A 20,472-nucleotide genomic window follows, 5' to 3' on the forward strand; every position below is an offset into this window, starting at 1 on the left:
AAAATCACGTCATTTTGACATGTAATTTTGGGAAATCTAATGGATCCTTCTAACAGAGATGGATGGAAGGGATACATTAAAAACATATGGAAGTTATAGTATTGAAATGAATAGATCAAAAATTATAGAATTGAATCAAATTTTGGGCAAAGTAAGTTGGTGCAATTTGTAACTTAGCTTACGATTTATATGTAACCCTCTTCTTATGATATGAGAACTCAATGTTTATGAGATCCACATGCTTACGAGATGCTTGCAGTGATGTTGTGTTGAGTCAATGGAAGCTTTGAGACTTTTTTGTTGTATGTATTGTCAATAATGGTAGATTTATGTGAAATAGGAAAACAAATAATAATATAAAAAAAAGGTAAAGATTTTATGTGGTTTACTATGTTCATGAACGATGTCAAGGAATTTTTTTTTTTTTTAAGTCAACATGTAATAGGAAAATAAATTGAAATATTAAACCAAGCTGAGTACGTAGAACTTAATTAAAATACCAAACCACGGCCAAAATGGGCAAATGCCCTTTTTTCGGAAATTAAACATCTTTGTGCCCTCATTCTGAAACTAAATAGGGAAATGCCCCTCTTTTGTAACTCGATGATCCTAAAATCGAGTTATATGAAATACTCGATACTCCAATAATCGAGTTATACACAGGTTTTTCCCGCACTGCTGGCATTTTTTGTTTTGAATCTCTACATAACTCGATTATTTAAAAATCGAGTTAGTTATACTGTTATAAACCCTGATTTCGTACTGTCTTTGTGTCAGGTGGAGTGTTTCAATGTAACTCGATTTCTGGAATATCGAGTTATAAAGTATACTTGATATCCGTAAAGTCGAGTTATTCTCTTATAATTTCTGCACACCTTCTCCCACTCAGTGTGCCTTGCTCTCTGCTGAACTGAGGACTTTCTGCTGAACTGAGTTGGAACTCCTCCACGGATCAACAGCAGCTTTCTTCAAACTCAATTGAAATTTGTATCACCTCAGGTAAAAAATTCACATCACAATTTTAGGGCAATGTTATTTTCATTTGATATTGTACTAAATTTTGATTTTTTAGGTTGAATGAATGTGAAGTAAGTACATTGGTGTGATTTTGGTTATTTGTTGTAGTAAACGTTGGTGAGAAGAGAATGAAATAATTTCTTTACTATAGCAACATTTTGTATTGCACATAATCATCATTGGTCAGACATTTACAACAACATTTAGTGTTGAAGACAATGTGTAGACATTACCAACAATGTCTATTGTTTATGAATGTCTTTGTTGTGTACCATTCTATGCAGGATTACATTATTTAGCAACAGTTGATACACACTGTTAACTTGATCATTTGGTGTTATTGTATTCAGTGTCAATGTCTGGTTCTGGCAACCCACAACTCTATAGGCCTCATGATGTGTTCACTGCTATGGGTCGTTGTTGGGTATTGGAAGATGAGTTCAGCTATCCAATCAATCCGAATTTGCGAAATAGTGCTTACGTTCACAATACCATGAGACAGGAGTGGGCTTGGTTATTTCGTGAACAACAAATGTTTTATGATGAGTTGGTTGGTTTTAAGTTGCCAGTGCCTCGGCGACTCGCATCACAAATGCCCAGAGACAGCATCGACGAACTTTGTAAAGCATTGAACCGCATAAGAGAAGAAAATAATCGAATGAAGATACGTCTTAATCGATATCGGACCCAAGTCGAGATTCGAGAGTCAGTGCAGGAAGGGTGGTACGAGCATGCACAGTTCATGCAATCACTTCTTGCTGATCCCATTTATCAGTCAGACGTGGAGATGTCAGATGAAGAGTAATCGTGTTGTGTCGTGGTGTAATTAGATTTTGTTGGAGAACTATTTTGCTTAACTATGTGTTATATGTATGGTTGCATTTGTACTATGTAAACCTTATTATTGATTATGAGAAGCATGCACGTTATTCGTAATGTAGATTATTCTCACATAAGTCATAAAAGTCAAATATTCTCACACATGATGTTTTTCAATAAGCACGTACGACATAACACAGAAAACATAAAATAACTTACACTAACATTATTAACTTAACCATAGACATAACACACACACACACACACCACAGTGGCATTCATTCTGATAGGTAGTCCTCGTAGTTGAGGACATTGTTACGTTCTGCCGGAGTGAGTTGCCTGTTTGTTGCAACGGCTTGCTCCTCCGCCAATTGTAGCATATGATACCTGGACCTACGAAGTATCATAAGATTGTTCTCTTTTTTTATTTTCGTCACTGCACGCTCATATTGGTGCATGTTTTGTCGTGGCAGTGTGAGCGAGCTACGCTCAACAAGAGGCGCTCCGATTTGCAGGAGATCATTGTGCAGAGCGTTGGACTCGTTCACGCGAAAGTCCCACTCCTGTTGCAATCCGGCATAGTATTCCCTCTCGTCAGAATCTCTTTGTGTTCTATAGTTATTTGGAAAACGAGGTAGCATCCAATTACGCATTGACATTGGAAAATGTGACTTTAGATCGGTATGTGTAGAAGTTTTGCAAGGGTAGATGTATGTAAATGGGACTTCGGTATGTGTAGATGTTTTGTAAGGGTAGATGTAAATGGGACTTTATATAGGGGTTTTGCAAGGGCAAGTATTCAGGTGGATGTGAGTATAAGTATTCACGTGAATAAAGATGATATGAGTTGACAATATATTGTTCAGTGGCGTCTGTTGGTGCATGTGATTCGTTGAGGTAGCTGTCGAGTTACACTATAGCTTGTGCTACAGTAGCGGGCTGGTGATGTGTACTGCAAAAGAGGTTGCGTATTTATTCACGTGAAGACTATTCAACATTGATGTGCTTCATCTGACATGATTTGACGAGACAATGTTGAGCTGTGTTAAATGTATCATAAACTTCTCAGGGATGCTATAGGTACATCCTTTAAAAGTACTGCATTGCAAAAGGATGCATAGCTGTGTATTGACGTGCGTGTAGGTGATATGACTGGATAGGGTTCAACAGTGCAAAGCTATTGAGCAGCACTACGAACATCAATGTAGCAATAGGACCAATAACACTCGAAATTGATGCACAAAATTTTCTGCGTTGCTATGTGTATTGACGTGAGTGTGGATGGGTACTTCTGGTCAGGGTTCAACAATACTGAGCTATCCACCGTAGCTACAGTCATTGCTCCCTATGGTGGAATTTGGCAAGTGTGATTGAAGAAAGCTGATAACAACATTAGGTTTTGTAATGGTTGGCAGGATTTCGCTGAATACCATTCTATCTGTTATGGTTATTTTTTAGTCTTCAGATATGAAGGAAATTCAAGCTTCCATATTGTTATATTTGATAAGACTGCCATTGAGATTCAATATCCACGTAGGAAGAATTGTAAATTGGAAGATCATCAGGTAAAAATATCAAAAACTTAGATGAAGATCATACAAACATTTCTTCCTTAATGTACAAACCCATAAAACATGAAGTCAGAGAAAAGTTTGCTCTTAAAAAATTACAGATTATGTCCAGAGGAAGAGAGAGAGAGAGCAATCCAAGCAGCCAAAAAATTGAAGCCTAAAAATCCTTCTTTCATGGGTATCTCGTGGCCACATAATATGGTGAGCCTTTATACATAATGTGATTATGATGTTCTCTTAAATATGGCTTGGAAACATATATGGGAAGCAAGTATATTATTGGGAAGCAATTTGTCACACATCAATGTCTTGTGCTATTACCCTCCATCAAAACCTATTAAGCAATGAGATTCGGGGAAGCCTGGGTTGCACTTTCGAAAGACAATAATTTAGAAAAAGGAGATGTCACTGCCAATGAGGTGATCGAAAGGACTCCTATTGTGATTAGTGTCTCAATATTTCACTTGGTTGACCATCAGAGTTTGGACAAGGATAACCTATTTAAAATTTAAACTAGTGATGTTTATGCTTATATTTAATTAGGGACTTTGATTAGTACTATGGTTTATTTCTCTGACCAGTTTGGTATGTCTTGTTCAAAACTATTCAGAATTCCTGTGCTTCATCTGACATGACTTGTTGAGACAGTACTGAGCTGTGTTCAATGTATCATAAACTTTTCAGCCATGCTCTGCATCCTTGAAAACGGTGCATTGCAAAAGAAGGCATATCTGTGTATTGACTGGACAGGGTTGAACAGTACGAAGCTGTTAAGCAGCACATGTAGCACTACGAACAACATCTGTGTACCAATGTTGGACAGCTCACACCCAAAATTGATGCATAGCCAATTCAGGGATGCTCTGCCTCTTCGAAAACGGTGCATTGCAAAGGGTTGCACATATGTGTATTCACGTGAGTGGGGATGGGTACGTGTGGTCAGGGTTCAATAGTTTCGAGATGTTGAGTATCACATGCAGAACTACATCAATCAAGTGTAGCAATGATGGACAGCTTACCCCCAAAAATTTGCTTACACTTTTGAAGGGTCCTCTGCATCCTTGAAAATAGTGCATTAAAAAATGTTGCATATCTGTTTATTCACGTGAGCATGGATGATATGACTGGACAGGGTTCAATAGTGTCGAGTTGTTGAGCAGCACATGCAGAACTGCGAACATGACTTCGCCGAACAGTGCCGAGCTGTGTTAGCCTTTTCCAACCTCACTTGCCAAATGCTAGTATTACGAGCAGTGAGTGTAGCAACAGTAGAGAGTTTTATCCCCCTGTTTCCCTACAAACTTTTCAGGGAGTCTTTACAGGTAGAAAATGTAGTTACATTTTCTCAATATCAATGTAAAATTACATGAAGAAAACTATGCTTCCAAGTTTTACATCAATGGCTTCCGATCATCACAATTGCAATATTAGGGAGCTTTCAAGCAATGCTACAACAAACCAATAACTTGAATGAAATATTTCAAAGGCTGATCAGGCTTTTAGGCCTTTACTCTATTTTTAAGCAAACCAAATATCGTTGTGAGAGTGTGTTGGGTGAGCCATATGGATTTTCAGTGAGTGAGTGGTTAGTCTGGTTTGGACGAGTCTTTATGTAATGTATCTATATAAAGTAGGACACTATTACAACTAAGATACACAGATACGTGCATATTATATCGTGACTCAAAGAACTCATATAAAAGAATTATTCGAATTATTGAATCATATGCGCGGTTGGTCTATGTGGTTTGGATCAGTCTGTATGTATTGAATCTATTAAATTTTCCTACAAGTAATGTGCAATAAATATAATTTGGAGGCATTTCACTTCCTAAGGTTTTCCCTACATTACAAAGCAAAGGACATTGTTCGTCCATGACCCACATTACTTGAATGTAGCAACAAAGAACACGTATGAAAAAAATGAGAAAGTGATTTCACATAAACTTAGCCAAAAGTAATAAACAGTTAATCTTTAGAGTTGCAAAAGTTGAACATACATAATCATCATTTGTCACACATTAACAATAACATCATGTATTGCACATAATGTGTAGACATTAACAACAACGTCTAATGTTCGTAGGTAGAAATTTTTGGAAATCATCATTGCTTGAATCTGAGAAGTCTGAAATATCTGTTTCATCATCTAACGCTGTAATTTCATTAATAGACTTCATGGCTCGCTCTTGCGCCTTCCCCTTTAGATGCTTCCTAGCTTTTTGGATTGCGTGAAAACGGTCTAGTCGCCTTTGCATTTGATTGTTCTCTTGTTCAAGACGAGCAAGTATGTTGGCAGGTTCATCTCTAGGTAACTCGGCAGAGCGTGCCTTAGGAACTCGTAACCCGTGCCATCGACAATACACCTCTAACTCACACCTCTTCTCGTATAGGGTTGACCATGGTGGTTCTGCTATAGTGAACTCTATTGCGGTGGTATCTGTACTTAGTTTTGTAGGTTTGCCGACCATGATGTGTCCGACGCTTCCAAGACTCTCATATGTGTATATTGGCATATTAACGAAATCTCTCTTCTTTCCAACCCATTTTCCTCCATAGTGGTCTGTGTATGTATGTAGTTGTTGATCTGTTGGAACTTGTGATGATGCATTTGTTGAAGTAGGTCCAAACTTGTTTCGCATTGTACGATTTGATGTTGAGGCATTGCGACTCATAGCTTAATCAATCTACGAAGTTAGCGGGGTAGAAAGTTAACATTATATCACTGGTGCATTTATAACCTCATTTCACGGTCCAGGCATTACAATTTCACTTATTAGGGCCTGTCATGTCAAACCCTTCAGGAAAAACACTATATGAACAAGATTTTAAATGTTCCTAATGTCACATCAAAGGTGGGCAGTAGTTGCAACAGTAGATGTAAATGAGACATCTGTGCATCCAATTTCACAATTCTGTATTCACGTGAGTGTGGGTGTGAAACAGTGTCGAATTGGGTATCCACATCGTGTAGAGCACCGAACATGACTTGACTAAGCAGCAGCGTCTGTTGGCACATGTGCTGCGATTGAAGGAGTTTGATATGACTACAGTTGGTGCTACAGAAGCAGGCTGGTGACGTGTGTTTAGAGTTGGAACTTGGTCACCTTCAAACTTCGCTATATTAATTGTGTTTTGTCTTTCACCAGCAAGTTCGCAATATTAATTTATTAATTATGTTTGGTCTTTCACAAAATAAATTATGAAGATCACAGTGTTTTCTGTGATTTGGTCATTTTGAATGTCTGTAAACATGATGGTGTGTAAATATGACGGTGTTCATTATCTTTGGTCATTAAACATTTACAGGTTAAAAGCATCACTTTGGTCTCAGAACCATCACTCTTACAAATTACGTAGCGCCATAGGTCATGTACAAGTGTACTTTCTCTTGTAATCGTAGCCAATTGATGTGAGACTGCATTTGAGGGAATACCTACTTACTCGACTATTCGATCAAACATCGTGGTCAAAGACTTGTCGGTTTGAAGCGAGGCCCAATTTGGTCTGAATACCACATCTGTTATACCGTAGATGTTGGTGGTGGCTTGAGCTCCTGGTTATATCTGTTTAATTGTGGACTTTACCTTTACAAAATCTTAAACATCATTAGTCATTGTCGTTGGTCATTTTCAAGGATGGTAGTCAAAACGCTCTTCCCATAATTCGTGACTGTTGGTTAGAAGAGATTGCATATAGGTAAAACCATGTTCAACCCTGAAACTAAGCTCTCAAACAAACGCGTGCCATAATAATTTACAGGTTGAAAGCACCACTTTGCTCTTAGAACTTTGATGTTAGTGGCTTGAGGTCACTGTTATATCTGTTTAATCGTGGTTGGTCCTTCACAACATACTTAATCTTCACGATGTTTATTATCTTCAGCTCACTGTTATCTAATATACATGGGAAGAGCAAACCACTTCAGGTTTGGATTCCTCATATTTGATTAAAAAAAATCCGTTAGACCTAATGCTAGAGTGAATGAGGTCATGCCAAGTGTCGCTTTTATCTTTTTCGACGAGTCTGCACTGCAAGGTTTCATCAATAAATTTTGTAATGAAAATATGATGCATGAGGAATAGTCCAGGCGAGGATCAAATTCAGAATAATATAATTGCTGATTTAAGATCGACAAAAATATCCAATTAGTGGAAAATACATGTAAGCTCAGCAAAACCTCCAATAAAAATAGTTGCCTGAAGTCAAGATATAGCTTCAGCCATTGTTCCAAGGAAAATCTCCTAGGTGGTTCATCGTTAATATCAAAACCTGTAAACGAATTGTGCTTTCACAAAACCTTCCATTTGTATTAATAATTACTATAATCTAAAAACACGTGAGCGTCGTACAGAATTATGAAATAAATGTTATTTACACACAGACTTGGATCTACTTGATATTATATAGAATCACATAATAACATAAAAAATTCTTAGACCATTACATCCATTTCAATAATACTAATGATAGTAACGATGGGCATGAAACTAACCATCATATTAATATATCAAATTACTTTCAACGGATACCATGTTCTTCAAATTGCCACTAAAATAAAAAAATATAGAACTGTCATACAATTCTCCAAATATGTTATAGCAACCACGAACTGAAAATCGTCCCCCCCTTGGGTACAATACCCAATGGGAATCATCAAGAGTCAGATGGTGTAGAAGGTCGAACAGGACGTCTATAGTGAGCTAAGTCCGCTCGCATAGCTCCAACCTCGGCAAGAAGACCATGTAGAAGCTGACCATGGGCTGCCTGAGTCGTCATAATGGTCTCCATCATAGCATGAAGAGAGGGAGGAAGAGGGCATGTATGCGCTGCATCAACAGTGTCAACATCTATCTCATCATCACCATCCTCGACAACAACAGATGTGGGATCCCCATGCATGTCCTCATCTTGAACATCTCCAGTAGTAGACGGTACTCGTGGTCTGTTGGATGGACCAACACTGAGGTCGACAACCTTCTTTTGGGCAGTTCGCTGTTTCAGAAATTTGGCTCCTATAGGGGCTTGGATGTGAACCAACTCGCGGGAAGGAAAGTTCTTTAATCCTAAATATTTGAGGACCCTATGGATGAGAACTGGGAAAAACAAAGCATGCCTCTTATACTTGCTCCTACGCACCTTGACAATGGTTTCGATGAAAGGGGAAGGAAAACAAATGGAACTATTGGTGACAAGGGCGTAAAGCAAGATACACCTGTCTACAGGGATTGTATGGATATGAGAGATAGGGAAAATGTTGTGACAAGCTATCCTAAAGAAGATATAATTAAGCTCAGTCAACTCACTTGAGCTAATACTTCGGCCAGAATCCCGAATGTTTGATCGTCCACAAAGAACATCCATAACATCATCAATACGAGGAGACATAGAGTTTGGATAAGTAGGTGTACAAATTATAGGTACATCAAGGGCTTTAGATACGTGCTCCCTAGTTATTGTAAACGGTACACCACGTATGGACGATGCCACCTTGTGACCACCAAGATCCTCATGCACCGATAGATTCGAATAGAATTCTCTAATCAAGTCAGCTGGAGGGGGTTGTATGTTTGTACATAGGGACAGCCAATGCCTAGACTGTAGATTCTCATGAACAAAAGGATGCAGCTCCTGTAAATTGATTTGCCTTTCTCCCCAAATACGCCTACGCTTAATCAAGGTTTCAAAGGTTTGCTCATTTTCTGGCGTGAGGAACCTTAATTGATCAAACACCACTTCAGGTTCGGATGCAGCTTTGCATTTTCCCCTCTTAGTCCTCTTCGGACCCATAACTAATCGATGGTCAGTACTGCAAACACCATCAGCTCACACAAAAACAGAACCAAAATGAAGTTTGAAGCAGAGAACAAAAATTGAAGAGTAACCAGCTACCATGTGTAGAAAATCATGCACACAATATACTGTCTAGAGCAGTTTACAACAACACAATGAAAACCAAATATTCTTATTCACGGGTTGTTTAGTTGGTGCAATAATTGTAATGCATTTTGGTCCGAGTCAATAATTTGAAGTTAGAGACCTAGAGTATATAACAGAAGTCTTATCATATAGGAAACATACAAGTGGATTTAGGAACTGACATATATCATACCATCGTAGCTACATGTAGTAAGTTTCACCAGCTTCTACAAAAAACAGAAAATAAATTGCACAATGTACAGTTCAGACATACAACCAGCATATATCTATACCACACACATATGGAGCCACTGGCAAGTTCATTTTGTGGAAGGAAGACAACCTATGACATAGGCAACCTTACTAACAACAATGCATTTGACTAGGCAAACACCCAATTTCATCACAATCTTCATAGACATAGACATAGAAGTGTGAAGCATCAAAATGCAAAATTTGAGAATAATGCACCAACAATGTGTAATTTCAAAGATAGCAACCGTTAAAAGAGTCTTACTATGTAAAATCCTCGACGAATTTGCGCGGGAAATTGTGGGTTCTAGCCGGATGAAGCGAGAGCAATCGAAGATGTAATTTCGGACAGCTGCAAGTTCTGCAGAACTGGGGAAGAGTTAATAAAAATGGGTAATAGATTGTAATGTCCATATAACTCGATATTACGATAATCGAGTTACATGCAATCAAATTTTCAGCACAAGGGCTTGCACATAAACCGACTGTCCGTAAATCGAGTTATGTGTAGCACAAATAACAAGAATCCAGTTAATGGTGGAACGGCTTTCCCATAACTCGATGTTGCAGAAAACGAGTTAATTTCAAATAAGTCGATTATACATAACTCGAGTTATTTTTATGGGCCCCCAGGTATTTGGACTGGTCCAGATGCGGTCCAAGACGAATCAAAGTTTAAAGGTAGGCCTGCCACAATACTCGATTCTACTTGAATCGAGTTCTGTGCAGTGGACACTCACAAGAAATCAAATTCCTCGAGATTTGGAAAATCGAGTTACATTGTACACATGCACCCACCCAGCCCATATATTTGGACTGGTCCAGATGCAGTCCAAGAGGAATCCAACTGTATATGGCTACCTCGCACAAAACCGAACTCCGGTATAGTACTCTGTTATTTGCAGTAGAATATCTCAAGAATGCAATTTCTGTGTGTAATGGCTTGCATATAAATGGATACATCATAAAGCGAGTTATTTGCAGAGTTACTCAATTTTGTAGAACTTGAGTTATTTTCACTGGTCTCCCTTAATCTTCCTGTTAGGTGTAATCATTTGTCAACATTAATTGACAATAACAAGTAGTCTTCTAGTGCTTGTTCCAAAAATCATGCGGAGCCTTTTTATTAAATATTTTTTATTTACTTATTTTTTAGTGGTATGATTCTCAATAAAATGTAAGTTTCACAGTTTTTATGAAAATTTCAGCAAGAAAATGGATTTAGAAATAATCCAGACTCATGATTCCTTATGACAATGATAGAATTACTTGCATTTCTACCGTGTGGATGACCCACTTTCATAAGCAGTTAATGGCAGCAGTTATGATAGGAGTTTGACAGATGTTGTTTGCAGGTTTGTTTAGTTCAAAGATGATGTTTTTCTATAAATTTTGGTGTTTTGAATGCTTCCGTGTATCCTAAATCTCTCTCCTTTTTTATTTTCCCCTTATATTCATCCTTGCGTTTGCAACACTACTGTTCTTTTGAAGGACTACTGCAACAAAAAAAAAAAAAATATCATCCATTTTGTGTAGATTTGATTTCAATATAATTTAATTATCTTATCCAGAAGCATGAGTATGGTCTCTCGAATTTTAATGTTTTTGTACATGCAGGGAGCTTGGCATTGGAATAGTTCCATACAGTCCTCTTGTTCGTGGTTTTTTAGCTGGCAAAGGAGCCGTGGAAAATTTGGCTGCAAATAGCGTATTGGTACATATTTCACCAGTATTTTGTGTTATTCATTTGTATATTAGCAAAGATTTTTCAGGAAACAATGATATTTTTCTTTGAGCAACGATTCATCAAGTTTTTTTTTTTTTTTTTTTTTGAGAAAGAAGCTGACTTATTTTATTAACTTGAAACAATTACATCCAAATCTAAAATCGAAACAATATGCGATGGGACATCTTCTATCCATACTTGAAAATCTGATATGCGTAATGCATTTTTCGGCAGACTATGAGCAACCCTATTGTCGTTTCTCTTAACATGGGAATACAACAATCGTTCAAAACTATTAGCAACCCTTTTCACATCATCTACCAGTAGACCTATTGGAGATAGGCTACACTCTGTTGACTTCAAAGCTTTAATCTGACCGAGAGAATCTCCTTCGAGAGTAGCTCTTTGAAAACCCAACTCACGCGCAAATGTCACTGCCTTCAGAGCAGCCAGCGCCTCAACCTCATCAGGCTTGTAAGCTTGATGAATTTTTTCTGAACAAGAAGCCATCACAACTCCATTATTATCCCGAATTACCACTATTGCCGCCACTTGAAATTGATTTCCCTTGGAATATTTTTTCAAGGCATTAATTGGATTAACTCCAATTGTACATGCTAGCTGGCTGGTAGACTCCAAATTGGGTGTAACAATTCTTGCCAATAATAACTCTTCATTATTATTTATATTTGCCAAAAACGTATCCTCCTGTAATACCTCCACCGAAATAGAAGGTGTATTAATTGAGTTGGACTTATTGCTAATTGGCGTGGACTTTGGCAGCACTAAATCCTCAATAATTGCAGACACTGAAGCCCAATCCAGCTGCGTGGCTGAGGGCAGCATTAATGAGGGCGTTACTCCAGGAGTTGTAACTGAAGTAACGTTCCTCCAACTTCATCTATAACATTTGAAAAATTGCTACCAAGTGAAATTTTGAAAATTTAGCTATCAAGCTTTTCAAGTTGCCACATTATATTGATTGACACAATTGATGGATTAACTTCTCACTTATTTTATAAACATCTAAATTTGCAAACATCTATAATAATGACTAAAAATTATTGCACATGGTGTTATTGTATTAAAGTGTTACAATATATACAAAACATACAACAATGTCATCTGAAAAGAACAAAATCCTATAGCAATAACAATGTTGACCCCCCTAAAATAAAATCCAAGAGTCGCCATGCAAAAAAGGCCAAAATCCAAACAAAACCGCAGAAAAAAATACAGCATCACATTCATTTTAAAATACATATGAAAGTTCATCATAGTAATTAAAAATTTCCCAAGAGTGAAACTCTAAACATCACAAAAGTACCCAATCAATAAAGTTGCAAACTGGGATGAACAAAATAGGGATGAATAGTAAAGTTGCAAAGTAAACACACTCTAAACATCACATAATATTATCATCACTTTGCATCCACCCTAACCACTTAGTCTTGGCACTTGAAAATGTGGACGTTTAACACAACACCGTCCCTCATAATCAGCTCAAATACGCAAACATCTCCTACTTGCAAACTATTTTCCCTCACAAACGCAGACCAACCAGCTGATACGACACATGATGAACCCCCACTTCGTTCATAAATGTATAGCTTCACAGGCCATAATCGGTCCACAATCTGGAGCTTGACAGGGAGTATACTTGCTTTGGTGTAGTCCTTGGTAAACCCGTCTCTTGGTAAGTAGTTGATAATGTGTTGGGGTAAACTCTGTACAAGGAACAATAATAGATATTTAACAAATATATTCCAGCAACAAGTATCTAATTGATCTACATCTTTTCACCTAAAAACACAAATAAGAAAAAATCATTACCAACAAAATGTCCAGCCACAAGTATCTAGTGTGACAATCTTTTAATTGATCTATGAAAAATGACAGTTAATGGGAGTTGCATTTCTAAATTACAAAAATATTCCATTTTAGTGAAGCTAAAAGCTTACCGCACGATCCTTGCCATTAATGTAGGATGGACGCATGGTAACAGTGAAAAGGGGATTTTCTGATTTAAAAGCATTGGCTATAACAAGATTTTTAGCTACACCACCGTCTTTCTTAGGATGGGCTGATCCTGAAAGAAGTTGAAAATACGAAGTCATGCACATAAAATTAATAGAGCAGAAGCTAAACAAATCAAGCAGTTGCTTACAAAAGTGTAACATTCAAACCTGAACCCTCTCCCCTATAAAAGTGTTTGATGATTTCAACAGAGCTGTCATCACTCTCATCATCTTCGATCCTATGATGTACATGTTGTTCGTCGTCTAAAGTATAGTCTATTTCTGTTGCAGTGGCATCAAATATGAGTACATGAAACTGTGAATTTCTTTCATATTTGAAAACCAGCAAGTGCCCCACGGCTACACCATGAGAGCTTGCAAATTCGGACCAACCATTTTGAAACCAAACCCCCCCAGCATGTTGTGCCAACTTGACTTTCCATTTTCTACCATTTGGAATAGTGAGAAAGGCCATATCTGACAGGTCCACTCCAAATTTCTGCACGAACTTATCTGGAATCCGCTGTAAAAAGAATCTCCATAACATAAATGCAGGCTAGGGAAATAAACACATGCAATCAATCCTTATACACAATGCTAGAAAATAAAAGTTTGAATGATGGCAGAATACTTCTTAGTTACAGCCCCCCACCCCCACACAAAAAAGAAAAGAAAATCAAACAAAATAAAATGTAATCCTGCAACATTGACGTTATATTTAATAGCTATAACAGTAACAACTCTTATGAATTTTGAAACCAATTTATACAACCTAATCTTATAACCAAACTAACCATCAACCTCTACACTTTTACATTTCTCTGTTGTTGTTGAAATGTAAAAAATTTTGGGGAAATGTTGTACATTTGACAGGTCCACTCCAAAAGAATATATATTAAACTGTGAATTTCCCTCATATTTTTCCTCAATCTCTACCATGCGCTTATATCCCTGTTTCATTTTTTGTTCATATAAAAGTGTACGATGCAAAAGTACTCTGTTATGTGACTGTGTTCTTCTTAAAGTGTAACCTATGTATTGCAAAATGAAAGTTTTTCTGACTACATGTAACAAATGTACATATTTCAACAATCACAAATAAATAAGATGAAGTGTTCGAAGTGTATTAGCATATGATTTTCAGACAATGATAGAATTTATAAATTTGAGCATACTTACAAGCTTTCCTTCCTGAACAGCATTCTGCAGAATAATCTTGAAAAAGTGTGGGGACCGATCAGCAGGACCATCGTCGTTGTCTCTCCGCCATTGAGAAGCCATTGTTCTGGTTCTCCAAACTTTCGCTGAGAAGAAGTTGAACAGTTGCTGCTTCGTACGTTTGAGCACTAAATAGTGGGTTGGTCATACACATAACCCGATTATTAAGAAATCGAGTTATGTGTACTGGGACTAAAAGGAGTCCATGCTGTGCGCAGTGTATCTCAGAGGAATCCATGTTGTGTGTGGTGGTTTGGAAGTCCATTTGAAGTAACTCGATATCCTGAACATCAGGTTAAAGTAGAATTACTCGATACACAAGAAATCGAGTTATATTGGAATAACTCGCTTATAAAGAAATCGAGTTACGTCACATGGGAATAACTCGGTAACAATTGTAGACAATGGTCTTCAACGTATCTCGATTCTATATATATTGAGTTTCTCTCAACATAACTCGGTAACCAATAAATCGAGTTAAGTTGACTGGGCTTCCTTACCCAGCCCAGATAATTGGACTGGTCCTGAGGCAGTCCAAGAGGAATCTAAGTGCAGACAACGGTCTTCAACGTATCTCGATGCTATATATATCGAGTTACTCTCAACTTAACTCGGTAACCACGAAATCGAGTTAAGTTGACTGGGCTTCCTGAGCCAGCCCAGATAATTGGACTGGTCCAGAGGCAGTCCAAGAGGAATCTAAGTGCAGACAACGGTCTTCAACGTATCTCGATGCTATATATATCGAGTTACTCTCAACTTAACTCGGTAACCACGAAATCGAGTTAAGTTGACTGGGCTTCCTGAGCCAGCCCAGATAATTGGACTGGTCAGAGGCATTCCAAGAGGAATCTAAGTGCAGACAACGGTCTTCAATGTATCTCGATGCTATATATATCGAGTTTCTCTCAACTTAACTCGGTAATCATGAAATCGAGTTAAGTTGACTGGGCTTCCTGAGCCAGCCCAGATAATTGGACTGGTCCAGAGGCAGTCCAAGCGGAATCTAAGTGCAGACAACGGTCTTCAACGTATCTCGATGCTATATATATCGAGTTACTCTCAACTTAACTCGGTAACCACGAAATCGAGTTAAGTTGACTGGGCTTCCTGAGCCAGCCCAGATAATTGGACTGGTCCAGAGGCAGTCCAAGAGGAATCTAAGTGCAGACAACGGTCTTCAACGTATCTCGATGCTATATATATCGAGTTACTCTCAACTTAACTCGGTAACCACGAAATCGAGTTAAGTTGACTGGGCTTCCTGAGCCAGCCCAGATAATTGGACTGGTCAGAGGCATTCCAAGAGGAATCTAAGTGCAGACAACGGTCTTCAACGTATCTCGATGCTATATATATCGAGTTTCTCTCAACTTAACTCGGTAACCACGAAATCGAGTTAAGTTGACTGGGCTTCCTGAGCCAGCCCAGATAATTGGACTGGTCCAGAGGCAGTCCAAGAGGAATCTAAGTGCAGACAACGGTCTTCAACGTATCTCGATGCTATATATATCGAGTTACTCTCAACTTAACTCGGTAACCAGGAAATCGAGTTAAGTTGACTGGGCTTCCTGAGCCAGCCCAGATAATTGGACTGGTCAGAGGCATTCCAAGAGGAATCTAAGTGCAGACAACGGTCTTCAACGTATCTCGATGCTATATATATCGAGTTTCTCTCAACTTAACTCGGTAACCACGAAATCGAGTTAAGTTGACTGGGCTTCCTGAGCCAGCCCAGATAATTGGACTGGTCCAGAGGCAGTCCAAGAGGAATCTAAGTGGAGACAACGGTCTTCAACGTATCTCGAAGGTACAGATAGCGAGTTCTTCTCAACATAACTCGGTGATAAGGAAATCGAGTTTCCGTGACTGGGCTCAATCACCCAGTCCAGCTATTTGGACTGGTCCAGATACAGTCCAAGAGGAATCTCCAACGTAACTCGGTACCCTATAAATCGAGGTATGTTGAAGGTAACTCGGACATCGAGAAATCGAGTAACTCAGATACTTGACAATTGAGAGTGGATACAGTCGAAGGGGGTTGAAAATGGACTGCAACGTAACTCGTTATCTAGAAAATCGAGTTTCATTTAGTATAACCTTTCTACTTGTAGTTTTGCTTGCTACTTGCACTGTTCACACGCATTCAGTATCGTGCTTATTCATGGTTAAAGTGGACCTGCTGACAACCATGCTGTGAACAACAAGTCATCCATACAAATCATAACCAACCACATCCATCAGTAACATTCCCCCATTTGCATTACGCGAATGAAAAAATCATCCATATATACAAGCTTATTTGTAAGTAAAGAGCCTCTATGCATTTAAATCAGTTGATGTACAAAAATAAAAAGTTCCATTTCTGCATTTTAAACAGTCATAGCAATTGTAAGTTGAAACTTGGACAGCATCCGCCAACAATGGTTTTAGGCAAACATGGAGTCATAGCATTTGAGTGACACCTTCTTTTTGTTCTTTTCAGAAGTTGCCTCCTTTCTGAGGAGTAGCCAACACAGAAATTAGTATACAACCCATGGTAATCAATAAATTGAATTGACAAATATAGAAGAGCATTCAAACTTGCCTGCTTAAATGAGGAGCATCTACAGTTACACCTTGCGGATTGAATACAAATCTGCAGCAAAACATATACAGTTAGGGAAATAGAGACCTCATGAATACTAGAATATGTACACCACAAACAATAAGATTGAAAGAATACTACAAATTACTGCCCACATCTTAATTATAACTCATATAATGTAATATCTAAACATGTAAAGAAGAATAACTTATGATACCCCCTTGTTACTATGATTTGTAATTGTTACCTGCTACATAGCACCATGGCTTGTTGAAGCCACATTTCGAGTTGGACATGTACGACGGTTATGACCCTCTTGGCGACACAACCCACACTTCAACTTTGGTCCATTCTCAATCCACAATGAGGTTGGCAACTCCCTATCCTCGTCATCCATCTCATTGCGGATTCTCGTGGACTTGGGCCGACCTTTTTCACGGATCAACCGCTGGTTTGGCATTACGGTTCTCCTTTCTGCTGGCTCCGGCCATTCTAACCTATCTTTTAGTGGTTGGAATATAGGCTCATAGCTGTGATAGCGTTCTTCAAGGCGGTAGAAATGATCCATATACTCAGTGGCATCATGGTTGTGTTTGGCACAAACTGCTATCAAGTGGGAACAAGGGATCTTGTTTGCTTCCCATTTGCCGCACGTGCATGTCATGTCTATGAGGGAAACCCTATGGGTGTGATCTCCCCCGCCAGTGTTCAACAGTGAAGACTGTGTCTCCACTGTATATAACCGTTGTTGCGCACTCATCCTTCTAACAATATGGAGCTTCGCCTTCTCTTGATTTTCCTCGAACTTGTCATAGGCATATTTGCACCACACTTGCCCCTCTTCCAACTTCTCTAGGGTTTTGTTTCGACGTTCGTCAAAGTATGAGTTCACCTTGTAAAATGTAAACTTCACCATTGCAGTTATGGGCAAGCTACGTGCGCCCTTAAGTACCCCATTGAAGCACTCTGACAGGTTGGTTGTCATTGCCCCATATCGGTGCCCATGGTCGTGTACAAGTGTCCACTTTTCTTGATTTACCTCCTTAAGATAGTCGTACGCAGCCGGGTTGACATTCTTGATGCAATCCATGGTGTTCTCAAACTTCCTAACTTGATTCGCAGTTGCTGCGTTCCATACCAAGTTCTTCAACGGCACACTATTGAAGTTAGTGTTAACATTGCTTACTAAATGGCGGAGGCAATACCGGTGATGGGTTAAGGGCGGTTGCAAGTAGCCCCTAGTGGTGTCATCGAAGCATGATTGTATCCCACGATGCCTGTCGGATATTATACACAAATTGGTGCGGTCTGTAACATAGGTCAACAGGCATGCCAAGAACCATCCCCATGTCTCCGTGCTCTCGCTTTCGACAACGGCAAATGCGAGTGGATAAACCTCGTTGTTACCATCTGTTGCCATTGCTATCAACAGCTTTCCTTTGTACTTGCCATAAAGGTGCGTTGCATCTATGCTTATCACCGGCCTGCAATGCCTAAATCCTCTAATACACGGACCGAAAGCCCAAAACGCGGAGTTGAATATACAAGTCCCCGGGACATTGGGGTCACACTTTAGTGTGGTCACAGTATCCGGATCTGCATCAGACAATGCAGCTAGAAATCGTGGCAATTCTGCGTACGACTCGTCAAAATCCCCGTAAATACGTGCAACTGCCTTCTGTTTGGCTTCCCAAACCTTGTACATAGTTACATCATGCCCATGCCTTGCATGCAACATACTACGCAAGTCCCTTACCTTTCGGGTTAGGTCTTCCCGTACATACTTCTCAAGTGCAATGGAGATGAACTTTGAATCCATCATCCGCCCATCAGTTGGTAGCTGGAGGGATGAGCAACTATGGGGACCCTTACATGTACTGATAACCCACATCCCGTGCTTCTTGCTGCAATTGGCCCGAATTGACCACAGACATGCCTCATTCTTACACCGCACTACCAGCCTATTGGTGTCAGACTTGATGACCTTGTATTGCTTATTATGCTCCACAGAGTAGAGGGTCAACACATATTGAACAGAGGCTTTATTCTTGAATAGCATCCCCCTTGCTGGGTGGTCATCTTTATGCCAACTTGTAAGATGTCCTGTACCCAATGCAGGTGATGGGTCATTAATATTGTCCCATGTGTTTGATGTGAACCATTCTGGGATAGGAACTGTTGTAAGGCAATCCTCCTCGTTATTTTCAATCAGTGGTACATCTAAGACCTCCGCGTCGTCCACTGGTCCATCAGTATCAATGAACTCTTCATACACATCTCGGCTGGCATCAATATCAATTCCCCCGTCCATATCAGCTTGGACATGCTCATATGTGTGAGTAGACCCTCCCACATCATGTGTATTGGTGGTGCCCACCACTTCGGTGTTGTCCAAATGATCTATTGCACATGGTTGATTATTGTAGGGGAAAGGCGTGGCATAGGCAAAGGGAGGATGCACGTCAACCGACAATGAGTGTGGCTCTTCCACCCCACTGGCATGCTGTGAACTTGCACTACCATGGAACCCAACAGCCTCAACAGTTACATACAAGTCAGACGCTATGAACTGGGGGGTTCGCTTAATCACTGCCCACATCATGTCCACGTCAGCATCGCAACCCAACGGATTTGAGTTGTAGACAATCTGAGTACTCACAAGTATCTGGGGGGCACGGTACACAATGGATATCTTATGTGACTCCTTGTCCAACCGTAGAGCTTCCATTATCTTCCGGTGCATTTTTCTCAAGTGTGTTCCCCATTTCAACTCAATGAACTTCTGCTTCACTGACTCGCCTTTATAGGACAGCCCATGCAAGTCATGGAAATACTGTTCCCCATCATAGTAAACGTAGAAGCAGTGACGACCCATGGCAGACCTGGATAAGGACAATTAATTGTGGTTATCATGCAGAAGATAGGGGGTTATGTTAATGCAACAGTAATTACTCTTTTACAGATGCACTATGATGCTATCCTAATTATAGGTGTACACACTTGTTAGTATACAACACAAACATTGGCCTTTTAGGGGAGACGTGCCACAACAAAGAATTAGGGTGTTTGTAAACTCGCTTGGTAAGGATGCAATATGGAGTAGGAAAATGCAAACATGGTCAGCAAAACTTGTTCACCTCGCAGGCTTTCTTTTTCAGAACCCACACAGCAAAGACTTTCAGAACTGAAAGAGCCATACAATTTAAACCTCAGTATACATTACACATCATTATTGTGTAGTTACGAATGAATGCATATGTCATCATATGAATTCACCGTACAATGTTTGTTTATATATATGTTTATTTAGAATGATTATATACATATTTCCCAAAAGAGTTCTCA

At 39.2% G+C, this 20,472-nt stretch overlaps 3 protein-coding genes and 1 long non-coding RNA gene across 4 annotated transcripts; 1 reads left to right on the forward strand and 3 right to left on the reverse strand.

Annotated features, from left to right (window-relative positions):
- The first annotated feature begins 570 nt into the window (after positions 1-570).
- LOC126728997 (uncharacterized) lies at positions 571-1,962 on the forward strand. The gene is made up of 2 exons (XR_007656452.1): positions 571-999; positions 1,368-1,962. It is a non-coding gene; the product is annotated as an uncharacterized LOC126728997 (long non-coding RNA).
- A 10,787-nt stretch (positions 1,963-12,749) lies between these two features.
- Positions 12,750-14,603, reverse strand: LOC126727737 (B3 domain-containing protein At4g01580-like). Its single transcript, XM_050433656.1, has 4 exons — positions 14,502-14,603; positions 13,491-13,845; positions 13,266-13,393; positions 12,750-13,031 (listed from the first exon to the last, which is right to left on the reverse strand). Exons 1-4 carry the CDS (start codon positions 14,601-14,603, stop codon positions 12,750-12,752), a joined length of 867 nt encoding a protein of 288 aa, XP_050289613.1.
- Positions 14,604-17,127: 2,524 nt separating this feature from the next.
- LOC126728998 (uncharacterized) lies at positions 17,128-18,617 on the reverse strand. The gene is made up of 2 exons (XM_050434767.1): positions 17,375-18,617; positions 17,128-17,178 (listed from the first exon to the last, which is right to left on the reverse strand). The coding sequence occupies exon 1, from the start codon at positions 18,545-18,547 to the stop codon at positions 17,378-17,380; it is 1,170 nt and encodes a 389-aa protein (XP_050290724.1). The 5' UTR covers positions 18,548-18,617; the 3' UTR covers positions 17,128-17,178; positions 17,375-17,377.
- A 3-nt stretch (positions 18,618-18,620) lies between these two features.
- LOC126727738 (uncharacterized) lies at positions 18,621-20,002 on the reverse strand. The gene is made up of 2 exons (XM_050433657.1): positions 18,713-20,002; positions 18,621-18,629 (listed from the first exon to the last, which is right to left on the reverse strand). The coding sequence occupies exons 1-2, from the start codon at positions 20,000-20,002 to the stop codon at positions 18,621-18,623; spliced, it is 1,299 nt and encodes a 432-aa protein (XP_050289614.1).
- Between the last annotated feature and the right edge of the window lie 470 nt (positions 20,003-20,472).

This window comes from Quercus robur, chromosome 5 (assembly GCF_932294415.1).
Source record: "Quercus robur chromosome 5, dhQueRobu3.1, whole genome shotgun sequence".
In the NCBI taxonomy this organism is placed as follows: Eukaryota; Viridiplantae; Streptophyta; class Magnoliopsida; order Fagales; family Fagaceae; genus Quercus; species Quercus robur.